Below are 22,086 nucleotides of genomic sequence, written 5' to 3'. Positions count from 1 at the left end.
GAGTCTGGGATTCAGGGAAAGTCCAGATTAGGCAGCCATATTGCTTCCTACCCCTATAAAGGTAGGGGCTGAGAGCTCATAGTTTGCAGAAGCCCAACAATCTCCTGAGAAGACACATGAGGCAGAAGCTACCTTCCCACAAGTGGTTCTAGATGCTGAAGAGATGACAGAGAAGGGGTAATATGCTTAATATTCTGGTGATTTACTTTATTAATTTTTCAGCATTAAGTTTTATTAAGATGTTAGCAAGAAGTTTTTTAGAAGCTATTTTTTATGTTATTTCTTTAAGAAGATTACTACAAGTTTTACACAGCTACTAGATACACAGCTATTGATACAGATGAGACTATTTTTGATCTTATTCTACATAACACAACTGTTATATTTTTTTTTGAATGTACTTAGAAGATTGATGATCGCTTGACTATAAAGCCTTGATGAGATGGAATACTGTTAGAAGGAAACACTACTTGGAACTGTTCATATTTTGTATATATGCTGTATGATAAGCAAATACAATTTTTTATATAAAATTATACACTGAGTGCTCTGATTCATTTCAAGGTATACCGTCAATCTATAATTACTGTTATAGAGGGTTCAGACCCCACTATGCCGGATTTATATGATAGCAACGCTTTAAGGGCTGGTCCTTACTGAGTTAGCAATCATGAAAAAGGCAAAAACCGCTCAGGTGTTTGACACGTTAGCTGGTTTAGACCTGCTTTTTGCAGGTCTAAGCTAATGCTCATGTCTGCCGGGAAGCATCGCTTCCCGGAGACATGATAAGGGTAATTGGATTCCGTGTTAAGAACTCGCTGGGGGATTATATCGCCCAAGCGAGTTCTTTTCCACCTGGGGGGGGGGGGGTCTAAAGTTTAGTAAGATTAGGCGATGCCCCCATCGCCTAAGTTAAGAACTCGCCAGTGCTTAGCGCTGGCGAGTTCAGCAATAGAAAATGGCCCTTAGTCTCTACCTGCAATTATGCAAATTTTTTGAATTTATTAAAGTACCATAACCACTAAAAAACATAACATTTCGGGCAGAGGCCATTCTCAACACTTGAGAAAGGTCTCTGGCCCAAACATTGTGGTTTTTTTTGTGGTTATGGTACTTAAATAAATTTGCAAACTTTGCATAAATCCAGGTAGAGATCCAGTTTTTCTTCTGTTTGGACTTTGCTCTCACATACCCTTGGAGGATGCAGGTGTGGTCTGGTTGACTCCCTGGTGGACTGACTTTGCAGTTTGAGCAGCAAGACCACACTGTTTGTTTGGGTAATCAAAGGCAGTTAGGTCTGGGCACTCCGCAAATATTTTTCCTCAGTTTTTGCATGAGTGCTGATCTCCCACTACCAGAGGCGTAAATAGAATTCACTGGGCCCCCTGCAAAACTTTGGATGGCGGGCGTGAGGTGAGGGAGGGGGGAGTAGGACCCCTCCTCCCTGTGCTGCTGTGTGCCAACTGCCCCCCTCCAGAGCTCCAGGTCCTCCTCCTGCCCCTAAAAATGGCCCTAGGTGTGCCCCCAACCCCCACGAGCCCCCCTGCATCTGCATCCCTTGCAGGGGCGATTAATACACCCCTGCCCACTACCTATATTTAGAAACAAAGGTGCATTTTCAGTCTTGGTAGATAATATAAATGTCAGTGACTAATAAAATGTGTCTAACAAAGCAAACTGCAAATTAAGGTAAAAAAAAAAAAAAAAAGGCTCTGCTGCAATAAAGAGCCACCAGCCGTTCATGATTGGTCTTTGGACTAAACTCATATGTTGTTTTGAATGATTTCCAGAACGAGTTCCTCCACTAGTGTAGCACAATAATCAGCAGCTTTAAACCAGGGTGGAGAATGAGAAGGGCTGGAACCTTGCCAAGTTCAAAAAAATTCATTTGCGCAATATATTATCTGACAGGGAAATCCAGCAAGCCACATGGAGAACACAGAAGAGAAGGCCAGATCAGCTTGCAGCACATTCTCTGCTGTGCAGAACTGTAAGTAGGCTCAGAGTTTCTCGCAAAGCAATTGTTAGATTTACTCTGTGTGCTAGTTCGTTGTTTAATGTAATGCTGGGTATAATTTTGCCTTCTTAACACAGGAGGTATTTGCGATAATTCAGCTTTATCACGATGCATCATTCTTGAATATTCAAATCATTTTTATGCTCCTTAGAGGAAATCTAAAGGCCAAAATAAATAAGTTAATAAGTTTAACGTAGCTGGGGCTTCTTGCACCCCCCGGAGTCATCCAGTACCCGCGTCATCCTTCCGAGACCCTCTGGTTTGCAAGGGCAACGCCCGCAAAGCTAGCTGGCCTACTCGCTGCATCTATATTGCCTGGAGCATTCTGCGCATGCACAGTATGCGAAAATCGGTACTGCACATGAGCAGAGTGTTCCAGGCAATGGGAGCCTCGACACAAACAAGAAAATACTTAAAATAAGTTTTCTATTACTTCTTTACCTACCGTTTTGTACTCTTCCAATTGCAAGACATTAAAAAAGTGAGATGAAAATGTATCTCCTGAGTAGAAACTCTGGAGAAAAGTTAAATGAATGAGGCCCTTGGTTGTTACCTCTTTTGAAAAGGGTTTAGTCTACTAAAGAGTGATTCAATAAATCTTATAGGGACCCTGAGCAGAGGCGAAAACTGTAAAACTGGACTTACCTGGGGCTTCCTCCAGCCCCCGTAGCCCGCAAGATCCCCTGGCATCTTCTTGGCCCCTTCCATGCTCCCGCTGACAGCTCCGGTAATCCGATGACTTCGGCAGAAGTCACGCATGCACGCCCCCGGCACGCGCCCTTTGCATTATCATGCCGGTCGCCAAAGTCACCAGATTACCAGAGCCGTCAGTGGGACCATGGAAGGAACCAAGAGGATGCCAGGGGACCTTGCGGGCTATGGGGAGCTGCAGGAAGCCTCAGGTAAGTCCAGTTTTCAATTTTCGCCTCTGCTTAAGGTCCCTTTAAAAGGATTTGTTGTTTGTGACAGTCAACCGATAAAAAAATCCCATTTTATTTATATTTCAGTTTTTTACACTTTTCACTGTTTAAACATCAGTTTAACGAGTACAGGAACATTACCCAAACCGCAATGTTGTGTCACACAGTATTGAAGGACATGCGTTGACATAGTTTTAAAGTGTTTTTGTCTTTTTTTTTATTCCTTAATTTAGGCTTTATTGACGTCATGTTTACCTTTGACCCGGTGACGATCCTTGTGTCTATTGTCATCATTCTGTTACTGGCCATGCTTTACAGCAAGCAGAAGCACAAGAATTTCCCTCCTGGCCCCAGACCTCTACCCATCATTGGGAATTTGCATATCTTGGACTCAGCTGGTCCTCACAAGACAATTGTGGAGGTAACACAGCCATTATACTACAAAAACCCTTGTAGCTTGCTCCAGTGTAAAGCCTTCTGCGCACAAGTGTTGAGCAGACGTTCCAGTCTGTGGTTTTGTTGTTGATATGGATGTTTGCACATTCCACTGCCAAACTGTAACTAGGTCATTTTTTTCACTACAGAGGTGAGCAGTACAGGTGGGGTCCCAAGTACTTGCACCACCTGGGGCCACATGCTATGCCTTTATGTTTGCTCATAGGCTTTCCCTGCAGATCATTTCAACAGCCAGGTGCTGCCTGGGATTGGGACCGAGGGCTTCCCATTCTGTGGGTTTTGTATTTTTGTTGTTGGTCTCCCAGGTGGTGTTGATGGTTTCCCTGGTAATGAGGGCACTTGAGAGGCTGCCTGCACCCCCTTGGGGTGTAGCTAGAGGGTGGTGTTCTGAGGCGGCATGACTGCTCACCCCCATTTGACAGAAGAAGTAGATGAGTACCAGAATGAACTGGAATAAGCTCCTGCTCCGTTGGCATCTCAAGTACTGGACTTGTCTGTTCACTTGTCCTCCTTGCCGAATCAACACCATCTCCCCAGTATGCCTGACATTGGATGGTTAGAGACTGCTAGAGAAGAGGATTAGTGAAAAGCTTGTGGTGTTAAGTGGTTAGCCAGCATTGTTATTTATATTGCAGTCTTGATGTGAGATTGTTGTTTTAAATGCTTTGATGCCTCCAAATTACATCTCCTGCAGAGTTGGGATGACTCGGAGGGGGAATAGTATTTTACGCCACCGGGGATTTGATTGGCAATGGGTGAGCCGTCATTCGGCGCACCCTGCGTCCAGCTCACCTGCAGCGTACATATACGTACACCTGATGTGGGGTGTGGGTTGGGAGGGAGCTTTTGTGCAGTTCAGTAAAGATTTTTTTTAAATTTAGCCAAAGTTGAGTAACTTGTTTAAAGCTACCCCAACATTATTTAGTTGCAGTACGATTATCTTACCTTTGAGAACGCAGGTCGATCACAGAAAAAAAAATGGCAATGCAAATCGTGGATGTCATCCACAGGTCAATTGTGACACAACCGCAGGGCAGTGATTAACCACAATTTCTGCCCAATTAGATGTTTTTGTCTTATCTGACATCTAATTGGGCAAAAATATTGTTTAGCATATTGGTACACCTATACTATGGTGATGCACAGTTGGTCGCCATCATTTGGTTAAAGGGGCCAGGTGTAATTTATTTTTAATATTTCAAACATTTGCTGAGTTGACTATCTTCTGTAGCCATGTAGAATATGGGAAAATAGTTTCCCCAATTTTTGGGTTTGACATTTGGAACAAATATGTGAATATTTGTGAAAGCATATGGGCACAAGGAACACATTTTTACGCAATGCATTTAGCCATTTGCGTACCGGTAGTCTCTGACCCCTTAAGGACCAGAGACTGCTGGTACCCCTTAAAGAGAGTCTGAAGCGAGAATAGATCTCGCTTCAGACCTCATATATAGCAGGGGCACGTGTTCCACTGCTAAAACGCCGCTATCCTGTGGCTTAACGGGGTCCCTGTCCCCCCAAATCCCCTCCGTAATGCGGGGGAGCGCTTCCGCATTGGGGCAGGGCTAACTGCCGCAGCCCTGCCCCACGCGCATCTGTCAGCGCGTATCTCCGCCTCTCCCCCGCCCCTCTCAGTCTTCCTTCACTGAGAGGGGCAGGGGAGAGGCGGCGATGCGCGTCTGATAGACGCGCTGGGAGGCAGGGCTGCAGCCATTAGCCCTTGCTTCCAGGAAGCAAAATCAACGACCAAGTCTGCGACCAAGGTTTGCGGGGGGTGGGTTGGGGGGTCAGGGACCCTCGTTCAGCCGCGGGATAGCGGCGTTTTAGCAGGGGCACACATGCCCCTGCTATATATGAGAGCTGAAGCGAGATTTAGTCTCGCTTCAGTGTCTCTTTAAAGAGAAACTCCGACCAAGAATTGAACTTTATCCCAATCAGTAGCTGATACCCACTTTTACATGAAAAATATAATGATTTTCACAAACAGACCATCAGGGGGCACTGTATGACTGATTTTGTGCTGAAACCCCTCCCACAAGAGGCTCTGGTACCGTACGGTACTCTGGGCAAACTGCCACAATGTAACAATGACACACACAGGAAATGGCTGTTTATAGCTGTCTGTTAAAGCCAGAACAGCTACATAATCTGCCCACAGTAACAATGTCACCATGTAATACATGTCAGAATGTGAATCTGGGAGAGGAAAGATTTTACAATGAGCAAACTCTGACTAAATCATGTATACATAATTATTGTAAAAATTAAGCACCTTTTTATATTAAATTATTTTCACTGGAGTTCCTCTTTAAGGACCAGAGACTGCTGGTACCAAAAAAGAGGGCCTAACGACATTTCACTGCACAGACCTGCCGCTCTCACCATTCACACCGCACACTAGTCACTGCAGGCTTCTCGCTCTGCCATCGCTATGATGGCAGAGCTCTGTGAGCTAGTCAGGAGCTGATTTCATTGGCTCCTGACCCTGTGATCTCTGTGAGCCAATGAGATTGAGCAGCCATAAACAGGGCATAGGTTTCAGTTGCCACGATCTGGAAGTGGTTAAGTTAATGAGCAGGAGAAAATGTATTCACTCTAATTTAGAGAAAAGGTGTGTATCTCATAAAAATTCATTGCATTTTCTTGAGGTCAAACCATAGGAAGTTATCACTCACAGTCTACACTTTTCGATAAAAACAAACTCGGGGCTGGGGTATAACAATAACCCCTGCGACCCTCATCCTGTGGCAAGGTGAGCCAAGCAGTGGGAGCATCATATATTACCTTCATCCAGCAAAACAACATGTCCTCCTCAATTCTCTCCTCACTGTAGCCACTCTACAGTGTATCTCCTTGCGGCTCTTGATGCATGACACATAACATGCCCAAAGGGGAGCCACAAGGAGTTAGCCGCTGTACAGTCTACAGTGAATAGAGGAGTGAGGAGTACATGTTGCTCCACTGGATAAAAGTGATGTGTGATGCTGTTAGACTTATCGACAGTATTACTTACCTACCACAGGTTTTTTTCCCCTTCAAAACCAAAGTAATATTCATTCACCAATAACTTTATCGCTATTTATCACACTGAAATTATCCATATATTATTTTATGTAGGACAAACTAGGCTTTCTTTGTGCAGTACTTTTTGCTAAGAATTATTTTATTTTATATACATTTTGCAGGGAAGTAGAAGAAATAAAAAACGGAAAAAAATCACCAAATCTCAGCATTCAGCCATTGTAGTTTAAAAATAAAATGTGCTGTTGTTGATAGGACAGACAGATTTTATTTGCCCAATTGTCTTGGTTATTACAATGTTTAAATTGTGTCCCTAGTACGATGTCTGGTGATAATATTTTATTTGGATATAAAGGTGTATTTTTTTCCATTTAGTGTTTTTTTTATATATATACTATAACAATAATTTCAAACCTTTATTTACAAATGCAACAGTAATATACCCTCATGACATACATATTAAAAAAGTCCCGAAGGTAACTTTCTATCTATTTTTTTTTATGATGTATTTTTTTAAAACAAATAAAAAAAATCTATTTAATTTTTCTATGTGAAAATGTATTCTGTTGTATTTGGGTTTAGTTTTACTTTTTGGCCACAATATGGTGGTGCTATACTAACTTCTGTGTCCAAAAAATACAAGACAGAACTACGTGTTACAGTTGTTGTTTACAGTCGGGTGCTTTTTGAATCAGAGGCTGTGATTCATGTCAGGTACAGAGATGGGGTTTGAGAACAGCTGTTTCTCATTTCCCAATCACGGAGGGACAGGATTGCGGCGCATACGAATGGGAGACACACGACGATCGTGAGCGGTGTCGGTGGTAAGTAAACAGAGACTCTTATCTACGTCCCTGCAGGACGTAGATATGCATGGCAAGGACAGGGAAGTGGTTAAACAGCAGTATATTAAAGCAACCACAAGATGTCACTGTAATGTGCTGTGATGATTACTATGGTATTATGATTTCCTGTATTCATTCTGTTTTCCTCATTACCTGACGTTTGTGTATGATTTATCTCTGCACGGTTTTCTTGAGTAAAAAGTTCTAACTTGATATACAGGTTGCCTAGCACTCTTCTTCATCAGATGCTACTGCTGCTCTGCATGTCTCAGCCCCCGCCTTTATTCTGCAATGGAGAGGGGGAGAAGAAATGATGAACAAGCAAAATTGTAATGAATTTGGAGGGGGAAAACAGATATTTCCTCAGCAGTTCAAAGCATCTGGATGGTCCAGAGGCTTTCAGGTCCTCATAATTTCAGTGCAGGATCACTGTTCATCTTGTAGCCATTCCCCTGGCTGTTGATCGTGATCATTGCATCAGGAAGCCAGTTCTGTGCCCAGTGCATGTGTGAGAAAGGTCCATGCATGACCAGTAGAATGAAGTCATGTTTGCAGATATTTTTATTGCATAGATCTTCCTCACCTTTGCCCAGTCCAGGTCTGCTCATCCATGGCCAGGAGCACTGCCAGATGAGCACATTCAACAAGCTTTTCACATGTTCAAAATATATCAGTTGAAGATTTTGCAAAGAAAAGTTCTAATTTTTTTTTTTCGCACTGGCATCTGCACCTTTCATACTGATTGTAGGATTTTAATTGTATGTCTTCCTGTTCCTGTTCACAGCTGTCTAAGAAGTATGGCCCAGTGGTGACGATACACATGGGACTCACAAAGGTTGTCTTCCTGTGTGGATATGACACTATAAAAGATGCGCTTCTCAACCACGGGGATGAATTTGCCAACAGACCTAAGCTGCCAATATTTTCCAAAACAACCAAGGACAACGGTAACCACTTTATTTAAAGAGTAACTGTCGGGCATAAAATAAAAAATCAATTCTTTATTTTTGTCTAGTAAACAAGTAATAAGGATGCTAACCAGACAATCCAAAAGTTAATATCACAATTATTTTCCTTGTTGATAAATTATCATTCCCCAGTTTACATGACTCTTATTTGGTACACAGAAAATTTGGTACACAAGTGAGAAGTTTCAGGGCATGCTGGGTTGTCTTTTTTTGCTTCTCTACTTCCCCTCAGACTTAACTAATGCAGCCTGATTGGCTGAAACCTCTTTCCCTCCTGTTTTCCCCTTCCACACCTCTGTTCCTCTCTGATTGGTCAAAATGTCTCAGGCTGAAACAATGCACTTTGTATAGGAAAGGGCGGGCAAATCAGGCAGAGGAGACTAAGGGCGGATATTGCATCACGACTGGTTTCAAAATAGCCACAGTAAATATGGAAACTGTCTAGAATAGGATTCTCTACTTTTCCTTTATAAAATTCACAGGAATCATAACGTGGACAGTGCAATACATATGTTATGTAAGTAGAGCAAGTATTTATCTACTTATATATTTGTTTTGTTTTTTCCTGAGATAGTATGGCTGACAGCTCCTCTTTAACCAAATGCGGACTGACGCAATACAAATCTACATCCAGCAGGTGGTGCTGCCGCTCTTACTGGACGTACATTCAACGTCCTCATAAACAAATTTCCCGCCGCGATCGTGCACACCAGAGAGGGGAGATTAAACTGTCACATGAAAGCTGACATCTCCCCTTAATGATCAGGAGTGTGAGAGAACGCGGAAAAGCCGTCGCGTGTGCTACTGAGGAGGCGGCTGATTCCGTGTCCAATGCAGTGGTTTTCACGCGGAAGCATGTGTCTGGTAGCAGGGCAGAACGCGGAAAAGCCACCGCCTGCAACAACAGTAAGGCGGCTGGTTCTGCGTCCAGTGCGGTGGTTTGCGCGTGGCAGCGTGTGTCTGGTGTGGCTGAGTCTGTTAGTGCACACAGGCTTAGGAATACGCACGCGCGCACTGAGAGGCAGAATTCTTATACTGGGCAGAGAGAGTCAGCTGATCACGCCGATCAGCTGACTCCAGAGCAGGATACTATTGGTTGATCAATTAGGGGTGGTGCTGGAGAGCACTACTCCATATATAGTTACTGCTGGCCAGTCTCAAGTTGTCTGCCGTTGCGAACACTACGTGGAAGCACTCAGACCCTAGTCAGATCTAACAGTGTGTTTGAACCAGGTGGACCTGGGAATTCACACTGAGCCAGATTACTTGAACTGTTATTCTGTTTATGCTTAAGCTAGTTCCAGGGTGCTGAGACCACGGACCTCGCACCCAGACTAGGGAACTGTATTATCATTTGTGTTGTACATCAGACTAGTTCCAGGGTGGGGAGACCACGGACCTCACACCCAGACTAGGCATTGTTTGATATCTGTTATGACTTATTGCTTTCTTGACTACTCTTCTGTCCTCTGATTTGGTACCTCGCATATCTGATACTCCGTTGCCAGACCCTGCTTGCCTTGGATACCGAATCAGCCTTCTGTCTTTGTACTTTATCTGTCCCTGTGTTACCGACCAGGCGTGTCCGACCTCGAGAGCTATCTCTCATCTTAAGAGATAGTCTCCAGACCAGATAGTGACATCCACCTTCAGGTGTCACTCACTCTCTGGCCCTTCCCGTCTCCAGCCTGACCCCACCCCTTGGATAGTCTCAGGCTGCTGGAAGGTTCCTGTACTCTCAGAGCAGTGTTCCTTCACTGCCTAATATCACCTGCCCAGCAGGTGCATTACTCAAAGTACTACTGTTACACGAAACACTTACATACCTATAGGTGTCCAGAGGTTAGCAATATATCTGTATTATCAGTGATTCTGCAGATCATCAATAATCAGGTATATATCTGCATTCTTGGTGATACTGCACATCACCAATAATCAGATTCTCTCTGCGTGCCGACACCAATCGTTACAAGGAGCCATCACGATTGGCTCCTGATCACGTGATCAATACGATCACCGGTGGATCGTTGTGATCACTATTAGAGCAGCGGTGGTCTGAGGGAAAGAAGAGGTCCCACTCAGGGGCGTAACAATAGACCCTGCAAGGGATGCCTCTGAAGGGGGGCCCAGAAGCCACAGGGGGCCAGTGGGGGGAAAAGTTTGAGAGACTGACAGCTAAGGGCATGGAGAAAAAAAAAACGTATTCTGCTCTCACACCATTGTTATATTGACTGCATGTGTTCAGCACACAGATAAAGAATCACATACACTTTGGAATTTGTACACTGTCCCTGCTCCCTAGGGTTTGTAAACAACATCTGTCTCTCACTGCTGCAAAGTTCTGATGACTTGATGTACAACCTTAGAAACAAAGGAGTCACATTTTGAAAAAGAAGTTGTAGACTTTACCTTTTTAGCAAAAGGATTCCTAGATTTTTATCACACGGGCTAATGACTTTATGGCCTCTGAATACTTTTACAACACAATGGAGTGGAGATTGATGTCTTATGCTGGGCATACACGGGCTGATGGGCCGCTAATGGCTCAATGTCACGACTCCTGCTAGCATGGTATTTGCTGATCACATTTAGTAGCATATACAAAAGGTCAGGACACAGATATGCAATGAATTAGTGTTTAATATGAACAGTGCTATATACATATATACAAATATAACAATCGCAGTACATAATCATCAAGCAGAATCGACATCAAACACAGTCCAGGGTCAATACACGCTAGAATCAGAAACTCCAATGGTTTACACACACACATACACAGAGCTGCAAATAAGCTAGCCTATGTATGTTTAAACAGGAATACACCCTAGCTGATCTGGGACACAGAGGAGCAATAGAGCAGGGCAGAACAGGTTGCAAGCAGAAAGGCTCACACAGGCAGACAGACAGAATCACAGAGCAAGGCAAGATAGGTTGTAAGCCAAAGACTTACACAGGCAGTCAGACAAAGGGGAAATGCAGAGCAAGAGAGTGGACCAACAAGCAGTAGTCACACTGACAGGAGGATGTGCGAAGTGTGAAGGGAGTGGCCAGCTTAAATAGGAGCTGGCAGCCTGCCCGGACCCCTGTGGAATAGAGACATGTGTAACCCATGATACTCTATCTAGTGGTGAGCCTGTTAACTGCAGGCAACCATGAAAAGCAAACAGAGCCACCTGCTGGTGACTTATGATGGCACCAGCAGGTGAAACAGGAAGCAACAGTGTTTCTGACACTCAATTGATAATTTCTGACAGGTCCGATGACCCGCCGGATCGATACCCCGCTCAATACCCAACAATAGCGGAGAATCGAGTGGAAGATAAGGAGCGCCCACGGGGGGATAATCTATGCCGTGTATGCCCAGCATTACTGTTCCTGCTTCATTGAGAGCTTTTTGTCTCATACTGAGTCCAAGTTCTTGTAATAACAGTATCAATCAGTGACATTCTGAATGTTTTGCCAAAGTTACAGTAAATACTATATCTTATGTTCAGCATGTCATTGTTGTTCCTCCATATAGCATGTGCTCTCATGTAGTAAAATAATATGGCTGTGTGTGTATGTATGCACTGGGAACAGAGCTGCAATGAGGGACTTGTCGGCTGCAAGGGGCTGGAGGAAGCCCCGAGTAAGTAGATCTGGGTGTAGCATAGATTGCCTGATGTTTCCTTTAAGTCTAAGTGTTTTTATCTGCATGGGGAAAACACATTGGTCCTCAGTTTTCCTGTGCTGCCAGAAAGCGAGGGGGGTGGTGGGGCCCATCCAAAGTTTCATAGGGGGGCCCAGTGATGTCTAGTTATGCCCCTGGTTCTACTCATCTTCCTGACGCTCCCCCGATGATTGTCGCTCTCCTCCACTCTAGCCGACACCCCTGCTCGGTCTGACTCTAATGTCGGGTACCGGCTTGATGATGTCATCATCAAGCCGCGACCCGGAACTTAGAGTCAGTGCAAGCAGAGATGCCGGAACAAAGTGGAGGGGGCTAGAGCTGCTCATTGCTGGAGCCTGGGAGGTGAGTAAAACCTACTGGCTGTACTGGGGACACCTGGCTAAACTGGTGACACAAATGCCTGACTAACTATACTAGGGATCTGGCTGCCTGACCCCCCAAATGCGCCCCCCCCCTTTCAAAGGTATCATTATACCTTCAGGGGGACGCATTTGGGAGGTAAGGCCTGGTCCTAAAGGGGGGCTAGGCTGCCGGTCCCCAAAAGGTTACATAAAGTGCAGTCTTGAAGAAAATCTAGTTGTATCTTTGCATATTTAACCACTTAAGCCTAACTGGACGAAAATTTTCGTCCAGTTAGGCTGCGCGCACTCCCGTGGGCCGCTAGCCCACCGATCAGTGAAAGGGATTATAAATCCCTTTCGCTGAGCGGACCCCCCGGAGAAAAGCCGACAGCGTCTCTTCAGACGCTGCAGCTTTTCTGAGCTCTGGTCTCCTTTCTTCTGCCTGGGAGCGAGATCGATCGCTCCCGGGACTTTTTGATTGTGGCCATCTTGTGGCCAAATAGCTAAGTACACCAAAAACACTTAACACTGAATAAAAAACATTTAAAAACATTTACAATTCCCTGTTTACCTCCCACACCAAAAAATACCCACATACAAGTTTAAATAAAAAAAAAAAAAATTACAATAATAAAAAAAAAACACATACACAGTTACTTAAGGGTCTGAACTTTTTAAATATGCATGTCAAAGGAGTATATCAATATGATTTAATAAATTATGGGGTTCTAAATAGTGATGGACGCAAATTGAAAAAATGCACCTTTATTTCCAAATAAAATATTGTCGCCATACATTGTGATAGGGACATAATTTTAACGGTGTAATACCCGGGGTATATGGGCAAATACAATACGTGAGTTTTAATTATGGAGGCATGTATTATTTTAAAACTATAATGGCTGAAAACTGAGAAATAATTATTTTTTTCCGTTTTTTCTTATTCTTCCTGTTAAAATGCATTTACAGCAAAGTGGCTCTTAGCAAAATGTACTACCCACAGAAAGCCTAATTGGTGGCGGAAAAAACAAGATATAGATCAATTCATTGTGATGAGTAGTGATAAAGTTTTTGGCAAATGAATGGGAGGTAAAAGTTGCTTGGATGTAAAAAAAATGTCAACCCTTCGGGCTTAAGTGGTTAAAAAGGAACTTCAGCCTAAACAAACATACTGTCATTAAGTTACATTAGTTATGTTAATTAAAATATATAGGTAATATAATCTCTTACCCACCCTGTTTTAAAAGAACAGGCAAATGTTTGATTTCATGATGGCAGCCATCTTTTTGGTTGAAAGGAGGTGACAGGGAGCGTTAGACACAGTTCCAACTGTCCTGTGTCCTGAGCACATCTCCCAGTTGCTAGGCAACATGAATAACAACATAGGAAATCCCATCATGCTCTGCACAGCATCAGGGAAAAAAGCCTGGGCTTTTTTTCTTTGATGGGTGGAGCTTAGCTAAAAATGCAGCTAAAAATGATGCTTTGGTAAGAAATACAAAGTTCTGATGCTGTGAAACTGTTAAAGAAACACTAAGCCTTTTCAGTTCTGCTGAGTAGATTTTTAGTCCGGAGGTTCACTTTAAGTGTGATTTAACTCTATAGATGATGAACTAAGAAAGTAAAGATCCTTTCACACTGCATCTGTTCTGTTGCAATGGACAATATCATCATATATCTCAATGCAATGCAATTATATTTCTATAATACGTAGGGTGCGGTGCGGCGGGTCCCGCTGGAGTAACACATAGCACACTGTGCATCTACCAGACACCATTTGCATTTACAGTGGCAGTAAAGCAGACTTTCAATGATACTGTATGCTTCACTGTATGGTCACATGGCACTTCTTACGAGCAAAGCAATCTTATTGCAATACAACCTGCATAGAGTGTAAGAGCCCTAACTGGTGATTATAAAGATGTGATCCGTTTCATCAACTCTTTATAAATATGCAGATCATAACATTTGCGGCAATGTTAAAGTGCCAATTTCTTAAGAAGATATTTACATCAACTTGTAATAATTTTTATCTAATCTGCCATTGACTATCAACTGAACCACATCAGAATACAGAAAGGATCAGAGTCGGACTGGGAGCTAGAGATGGCCTGAACGGTTCGCCGGCAGGTAGTTTACATGGATATCAGCCTCCCACGCCCGTGGCATCATTGGGATAAACTTTGACCCTCTACATCACAGTCAGCAGACACATAAAAACACTGCAGCGTTGGCCATGTTCTCAGTCTGCTGATCTTGCTATAGTGAAAGGAAGGGAGAGACATTTAGAGATAGGGAAAGGGTTAGTTAGGCTGTCATTAGATTGCTCTTCGCTCAGTGTTGTTGCTGAAAGCACCCCACAAAAAGCTCTTTGGAGAGCGAATATTCTTCTGATCTGTTTTTAGTTTTTGTATGTGACCACAGGTATAGATACAGCCCTGTCGCAGCTGGGTCTAGTTGCTGAACTGTTCCAGGCCCACATTCTGTATTACCATTGCATATCTTTTCTCGGTATTTTTGATTTAACTTACTACAGCATAGCTGTCTTTGTGGGTGACACTGCATAGATAAAGCTCACAGACTGTTGCCAGTCAGGCCAGCTGGGATGTGTAGTCCCACCACTAGCAGCACACTGTATTACCATACCATTGCTTATCTTTTCACTGTATTTGTGATTTAACTTACTAAAGCATATGTAAGGATTCCTCCTGTGACGTGTTCTGTCCGTTGTGGTGGAGCTGCAAACGGACAGTTCTGGCTTGTCTGCTTGCATTCAGTTGTGCATTCCCAATGAGTCACATTGTCATTTGCAATTGCTCTGCAGTTCTGGGCAACTCAGGATGCTGTCATCATTCCACCAATTGCTTACTACAACTGAGTTGCGGCCAGATAGCCCTGGATTTCCTGCAGGCATGTTGTTACATAATACTGCATGTATTTCCTATGGGAGTCCTTTGCATTCACAACCAGCTAGCAAATGGTAATCAAGCCAGCTCAGGATTGAATGATTACCATTCAGCTGTGTGGAGATTTGCATGCTTGCATCCACTGGTCGATGCCGGCATAAAAGTCTGTCTCCCCTTTTAGACCTCGCCCACCATAGCGGTCACTATGCTCGTCTGCTGGGCACTGTGCTACTCTGTATAGTTCTGTTATTGTAGTTCAGTGTGACCTTATTACTTGTGCTTTAGTTAGTTCTTGATAAATATATATGCAGACTTGCTAATATATATTTAGCCATTAGTTGAGCCGGTTATTATTTTTCTGTATTATTGTTTATTGCCTAGTTTCCATGCCTGATGGACGCAGTGCCACAGGCTGATTGTCTTCATTGCATTCGTGGTGGGTCAGTGAAGTCCATTATCTTGATAGCTTGGATTCTGCCATCACCACGTTGGTGACTGGTAGTATTCCAATCCAGCTACTCTAGTTCTGGGAACATAACTATAGGCTGTGGTTGCTATTAGTCATGTTCTTTCCTGTAGTTTCGTCTGTGTGGATGCTTGCTGGTGACTGTTGTTAACCTGCTTGCTCTGCTTCTGTGGACGTGACTGTGAGCTGCAGTTGCTACTAGTTACGCTCCAAACTAGTCCTGTCTTGTCCGAATGCTTGCTATCGCTAAGGCAGCGCAACATCACACTGTGTTGCCATTGTGTCTTACTTGTCTAGTTACACTGCAATCTACAGTCCTGTCTTGTACCTGTCTGAATGCTTGCTATCGCAAGGGCAGCGCAACATCGCACTGTGCTGCCATTGCGTCTTATTTGTAGCTATATCAGAAGCCCAGAGCTGCAGTTGTTTTGGACAGCCTGTGTAGCCTGTGTAGCCTCTTTCATTAATCAGCTACCAGTCTTGCTCCTCTGGGTGTTCAAAGTTTAACCCCCAAGCATTACACCTGTGATTTGTAAACAGACAGTATTGCTTATGCACACAAGCATTACAGCATAGCTGTCTTTGTGGGTGACACTGCATAGATAGAGCCCACAGACAGTTGCCAGCCAGGCCATCTGGGATTTGTAGTACCACCACTGGCAGCACACTGTATTACCATACAATTGTATATCTTTTCACTGTATTTGTGATTTAACTTACTAAAGCATAGCTGTCTTTGTGGGTGACACTGCATACATAGAGCCCACAGACAGTTGCCAGCCAGGCCAGCTGGGATTTGTAGTCCCACCACTGGCAGCAAACTCTATTATACCAGTGCATGACTTTCCTCTGTACCTGTGTGACAGCACACTGTACAGGATCTTCTAAAAAGCATATTTCATCCGACCAATAAATGAAAAGTGTTTTAAAACAAAAAAAGTCAACCTTCAAATAATTATGCTCAGTTATGCACTCAATACTTGGTTGGGAATCCTTTTGCAGAAATGACTGCTTCAGTGCGGCGTGGCATGGAGACAATCAGCCTGTGGCACTGCTCAGGTGTTATGGAGACGCAGGATGTTTCGATAGCGGCCTTAAGCTCATCCAGAGTGTTGGGTCTTGCGTCTCTCAACTTTATCTTCACAATATCCCACAGATTCTCTATGGGGTTCAGGTCAGGAGAGTTGGCAGGCCAATTGAGCACAGTAATACCATGGTCAGTAAACCATTTACCAGTGGTTTTGGCACTGTGAGCAGGTGCCAGGTCGTGCTGAAAAATGAAATCTTCATCTCCATAAAGCTTTTCAGCAGATGGAAACATGAACCCACTTTTGAACCAGAAACAGTGGCAGAAGCGTCTGACCTGGGCTATATAGAAGCAGCACTGGACTGTTGCTCAGTGTTCCAAAGTACTTTTTGCGGATTAAAGCAACTTTTACATGTCATTCGGAAATCAAGGTGCCAGAGTCTGGAGGAAGTTGAGAGATGCAAGACCCAACACTCTGGATGAGCTTAAGGCCGCTATTGAAGCATCCTGGTCCTCCATAACACCTGAGCAGTGCCACAGGCTGATTGTCTCCATGCCACGCCGCATTGAAGCAGTCATTTCTGCAAAAGGATTCCCGACCAAGTATTGAGTGCATAACTGAACATAATCATTTGAAGGTTGACTTTTTTTGTTTTAAAAACACTTTTCATTTATTGGTCGGATGAAATATGCTAATTTTTTGAGATAGGAAATTTGAGTTTTCATGAGCTTTATGCCAAAATCATCAATATTAAAACAATAAAAGGCTTGAACTACTTCAGTTGTGTGTATTTGAATCTAAAATATATGAAAGTCTAATGTTTATCAGTACATTACAGAAAATAATGAACTTTATCACAATATGCTAATTTTTTTAGAAGATCCTGTATTATACTAGTGCATACCCTTCCACTGTATCTGTGATTGAACGTACTATACCATCGCTCTCTTAGTCGGTGACACTGCATACAGCCCAGAGAGACAGGGACAATTAGCTGGGCTGTTCTTTATTGCTGAAACCACCCCAAAACACAAACCCTTTTGAGGGCTCATATTTTTCTATTCTTTGTGTGTGTGTGTGTGTGGTGTGTGTGTGTGTGTGTGTGTATGGTGTGTGTGTGTGTGTGTGTGTGTGTGTGGTGTGTGTGTGTGTGTGTGTATGGTGTGTGTGTATGTGTGTGTGTGTGTGTGTGTGTGTGTGTGTGTGTGTGTGTGTGTGTGTGTGTGTGTGTGTGTGTGTGTGTGGTGTGTGTGTGGTGTGTGTGTGTAGTGTGTGTGTGTGTGTGTGTGTGTGTGCAGTGTGTGTGTGTGTGTGTGGTGTGTGTGTGTGTGTGTGTATGGTGTGTGTGTATGGTGTGTGTGTGTGTAGTGTGTGTGTGTAGTGTGTGTGTGTGTGTGTGTGTATGGTGTGTGTGTGTGTAGTGTGTGTGTGTGTGTGTGTGTGTGTGTGTGTGTGTGTGTGTGTGTGTGTGTGTGGTGTGTGTGTGGTGTGTGTGTGTAGTGTGTGTAGTGTGTGTAGTGTGTGTGTGTGTGTATGGTGTGTGTGTGTGTAGTGTGTGTGTGTGTAGTGTGTGTGTGTGTGTGTGTGTATGGTGTGTGTGTGTGTAGTGTGTGTGTGTGTGTGTGTGTGTGTGTGTAGTGTGTGTGTGTGTGTGGTGTGTGTGTGGTGTGTGTGTGTAGTGTGTGTAGTGTGTGTAGTGTGTGTGTGTGTGTGTGTGTGTGTGTGTGTGTGTGTGTGTGTGTGTGTGTGTTGTGTGTGTGTGTGTGTATGGTGTGTGTGTGTAGTGTGTGTAGTGTGTGTGTGTGTGTGTGTGGTGTGTAGTGTGTGTAGTGTGTGTAGTGTGTGTGTGTGTGTGTGTGTGTGTGTGTGTGTGTGTGTGTGTGTGTGTGTGTGTGTGTGTGTGTGTGTGTGTGTGTGTGTGTGTGTGTGTGTGTTGTGTGTGTGTGTACAGTGTGTCTCTGTGTGTGTGTGTGTGTGTGGTGTGTGTGTGTGTGTGTGTATGGTGTGCGTGTGTGTGTGTGTGAGACAGACACTGCATACAGGACAGGCCACAGTCATTGCTGGGCCTTGCAGTTCTATTATCCTCTTCTATCTATTACAAACCAACACACTGTCTATTATCATAAGCTGTGCTTAGCTTCCAACTATATATGTCATTGATATCTGTGTGGGTTACACACTGCATACAGGCCACAGTCAGTTGCTGAAGTTACAAGGACTGACTACACAGTCAGTCCTTGTAGTTCTACTATACTTAGGTACTGCAGGTATTTTCAAGGTCATGCTTGTGTGATTTTGTGCGGCCCTCAACCAAAGTAGAGTATTCAGAAGGCACGTACCCGCCTCAACCCCCACAATTCTGAGGACGTGGTTGACTGGCTTAAACAGCGCACCACATCTTCTACAGCTTCCGCTCAGAACCTTTGTGACGCACCGTCCTCCTCCTGCTCAGCTTCTGGTTTCAAACAAAAACTTAACATTACTACCACTAGCAACCCAGCTGCTCCACTTGATGTGTCAGAAGAGTTATTCACACTTGATGCATTTAGTGATACACTTGGGGTCATCCAGCCAACACACCCTTCACCGCCTGCTGTTGCCACCACCTGAATGCCGACATTCCAAAGCTCCCCAGTGTGGCATTTTTTTTGTTTGCGAGCCTCTGATACCAGCAATGCCATCTGCAACCTCTGCCAAAAGAAACTGAGTCGTAGGAAGCCCAACACCCAACTAGGGACAACTGCTTTACGAAGGCACCTGATCGCAAAACACAAACACCAATGGCATGCACACATTAACGAAAGCAGCACACAAATATAAAAAAACTATTCGTAGCAAAGTTATTTTGTGGGCGATAGGCAAAAAAACGATGCCTGTTGTTGCCAACACTTAAAGGAATACTATCGATGTATGCATTTATTTTTAAATGCTGTATGTTGTAGCACACATTAGGGCAAGTACTAGGAGCAATTTGATTCCTCACACAGCTGTTCCTCTCAGCTGTAAAATCCTCCGTCAGTTTTGGCGTCAGTGTTTGATACAAAATGTATCTAATACTGAGCTCCCAGAGGCCTAGACCATGTCTCTGCAAAGGGGAGATGCTATAAACTCCTCAGTTTATAGTTTAATTATCACCTTGCTGAAAGAATCTTGTTGATATGGTGGTAAGGGGTTAAAGATTCTAGCAATGTGTGTTTATTATCTGTGCTTCTCTTTACTGATAAAGATACTAATAATGCTAATTGTAGACAGTGGTCTGCCCCTCTCAGCAGCTTGTAAAGTGGATGCAGCCTGGAGTGAATCGCCTCAAGCAGGCAGCCAGTCTGAGTGTAAACACAGACTCCTGGTATAGCTAGTTATATTCCAGCAATATTACAGCTCATTTAGTTACCTGTTACCACCTCAGATCAGCCTATTTCTCCTCATGTCTGCTGCATGCTGTGAGTGACACAGTGAAATATATTTGTGAGCTGTGTGACAGAATAACCAAGCAGCTCAGGGTGACCCAAACTACTATGAGCTGTGTGAGAAATGAATTTTTAAGCAGAAATAGTGAGAGAGAGACCTGGGTGAATAAATAAAATGCCCCTAGCACTAGTGGTAATGTGTACACTAATATAGAGTATTAAAAAAAAAAGTCGTTTTAATCGATAGTACTCCTTTAAAGAAAGATGAGCTTATCACACAGCTGAATAGAAGGCTCAATGTGAAGGAATTACCCGGACAGAAAAGCCAGCTTGTGGTGGGCATATTTGCAGGGTGCTGGCACTCAGATGGCCCCAGGAATTATTTATTACCTTTATTTTTTTAATTTTTTTTAATAAATTTAACCACTTCAGGACCACAGTCTTTTCGCCCCTTAAGGACCAGAGCCTTTTTCTCCATTCAGACCACTGCAGCTTTCACGGTTTAATGCTCGGTCATACAACCTACCACCTAAATGAATTTTACCTCCTTTTCTTGTCACTAATACAGCTTTCTTTTGATGCTATTTGATTGCTGCTGCGAGTTTTACTTTTTATTATATTCATCAAAAAAGACATGAATTTTGTCAAAAAAATGACTTTTTTAACTTTCTGTGCTGACATTTTTCAAATAAAGTAAAATTTCCTATACATTTGAGCGCGAAAGTTATTCTGCTACATGTCTTTGATAAAAAAAAAACCATTCAGTGTATATTTATTGGATTGGGTAAAAGTTATAGCGTTTACAAACTATGGTGCCAAAAGTGAATTTTCCCATTTTCAAGCATCTCTGACTTTTCTGCGCACCTGTCAGGTTTCATGAGGGGCTAAAATTCCAGGATAGTCCAAATACCCCCCAAATGACCCCATTTTGGAAAGAAGACATCCCAAAGTATTCAGTGAGAGGCATGGTGAGTTCATAGAAGATTTTATTTTTTGTCACAAGTTAGAGGAAAATGACACTTTGTGACAACAACAACAAAAAAAAAAGTTTCCATTTCTTCTAACTTGCGACAAAAAAAAAAATGAAATCTGCCACGGACTCACTATGCTCCTCTCTGAATACCTTGAAGTGTCTACTTTCCAAAATGGGGTCATTTGTGGGGTGTGTTCACTGTCCTGGCATTTTGGGGGGTGCCTAATTGTAAGCACCCCTGTAAAGCCTAAAGATGCTCATTGGACTTTGGGCCCCTTAGCGCAGTTAGGCTGCAAAAAAGTGCCACACATGTGGTATTGCCGTACTCAGGAAAAGTAGTATAATGTGTTTTGGGGTGTATTTTTACACATACCCATGCTGGGTGGGAGAAATATCTCCGTAAATGACAATTTTTTTATTTTTTTTACACACAATTGTCTATTTATAGAGATATTTCTCCCACTCAGCATGGGTATGTGGAAAAATACACCCCAAAACACATTATACTACTTCTCCTGAGTAAGGCAATACCACATGTGTGGCACTTTTTGGCACCCTAACTGCGCTAAGGGGCCCAAAGTCCAATGAGTACCTTTAGGATTTCACAGGTCATTTTGAGAAATTTCGTTTCAAGACTACTCCTCACGGTTTAGGGCCCCTAAAATGCCAGGACAGTATAGGAACCCCACAAATTACCCCATTTTAGAAAGAAGACACCCCAAGGTATTCCATTAGGAGTATGGTGAGTTCATAGAAGATTTTTTTTTTTGTCACAAGTTAGCGGAAATTGATGTTAATTGTTTTTTTTTCACAAAGTGTCATTTTCCGCTAACTTGTGACAAAAAATAAAATCTTCTATGAACTCACCATACTCCTAACGGAATACCTTGGGGTGTCTTCTTTCTAAAATGGGGTCATTTGTGGGGTTCCTATACTGCCCTGGCATTTTAGGGGCCCTAAACCGTGAGGAGTAGTCTTGAAACCAAATGTCGCAAAATGACCTGTGAAATCCTAAAGGTACTCATTGGACTTTGGGCCCCTTAGCGCACTTAGGGTGCAAAA

The 22,086-nt window shown here is 43.3% G+C and overlaps 1 protein-coding gene across 1 annotated transcript in view; it reads left to right on the top strand.

The window, feature by feature from the left end:
• Window positions 1-1,910: 1,910 nt before the first annotated feature.
• Window positions 1,911-22,086, top strand: part of LOC137571189 (cytochrome P450 2B4-like) — a 47,673-nt gene continuing 27,497 nt past the window's right edge. The window contains exons 1-3 of the mRNA XM_068280009.1: window positions 1,911-1,990; window positions 3,171-3,358; window positions 8,047-8,209. Of these exons, the coding sequence (XP_068136110.1) occupies window positions 1,930-1,990; window positions 3,171-3,358; window positions 8,047-8,209 (412 nt within the window). The 5' untranslated portion in view covers window positions 1,911-1,929. The remainder of the gene's footprint in view (window positions 1,991-3,170; window positions 3,359-8,046; window positions 8,210-22,086) is intronic.

This window comes from Hyperolius riggenbachi, chromosome 4, assembly GCF_040937935.1.
Source record: "Hyperolius riggenbachi isolate aHypRig1 chromosome 4, aHypRig1.pri, whole genome shotgun sequence".
NCBI lineage: Eukaryota > Metazoa > Chordata > Amphibia > Anura > Hyperoliidae > Hyperolius > Hyperolius riggenbachi.
The sequence above is the reverse complement of the archived record's forward strand: the minus strand, read 5'-3'. Positions and strand labels throughout refer to the sequence as shown.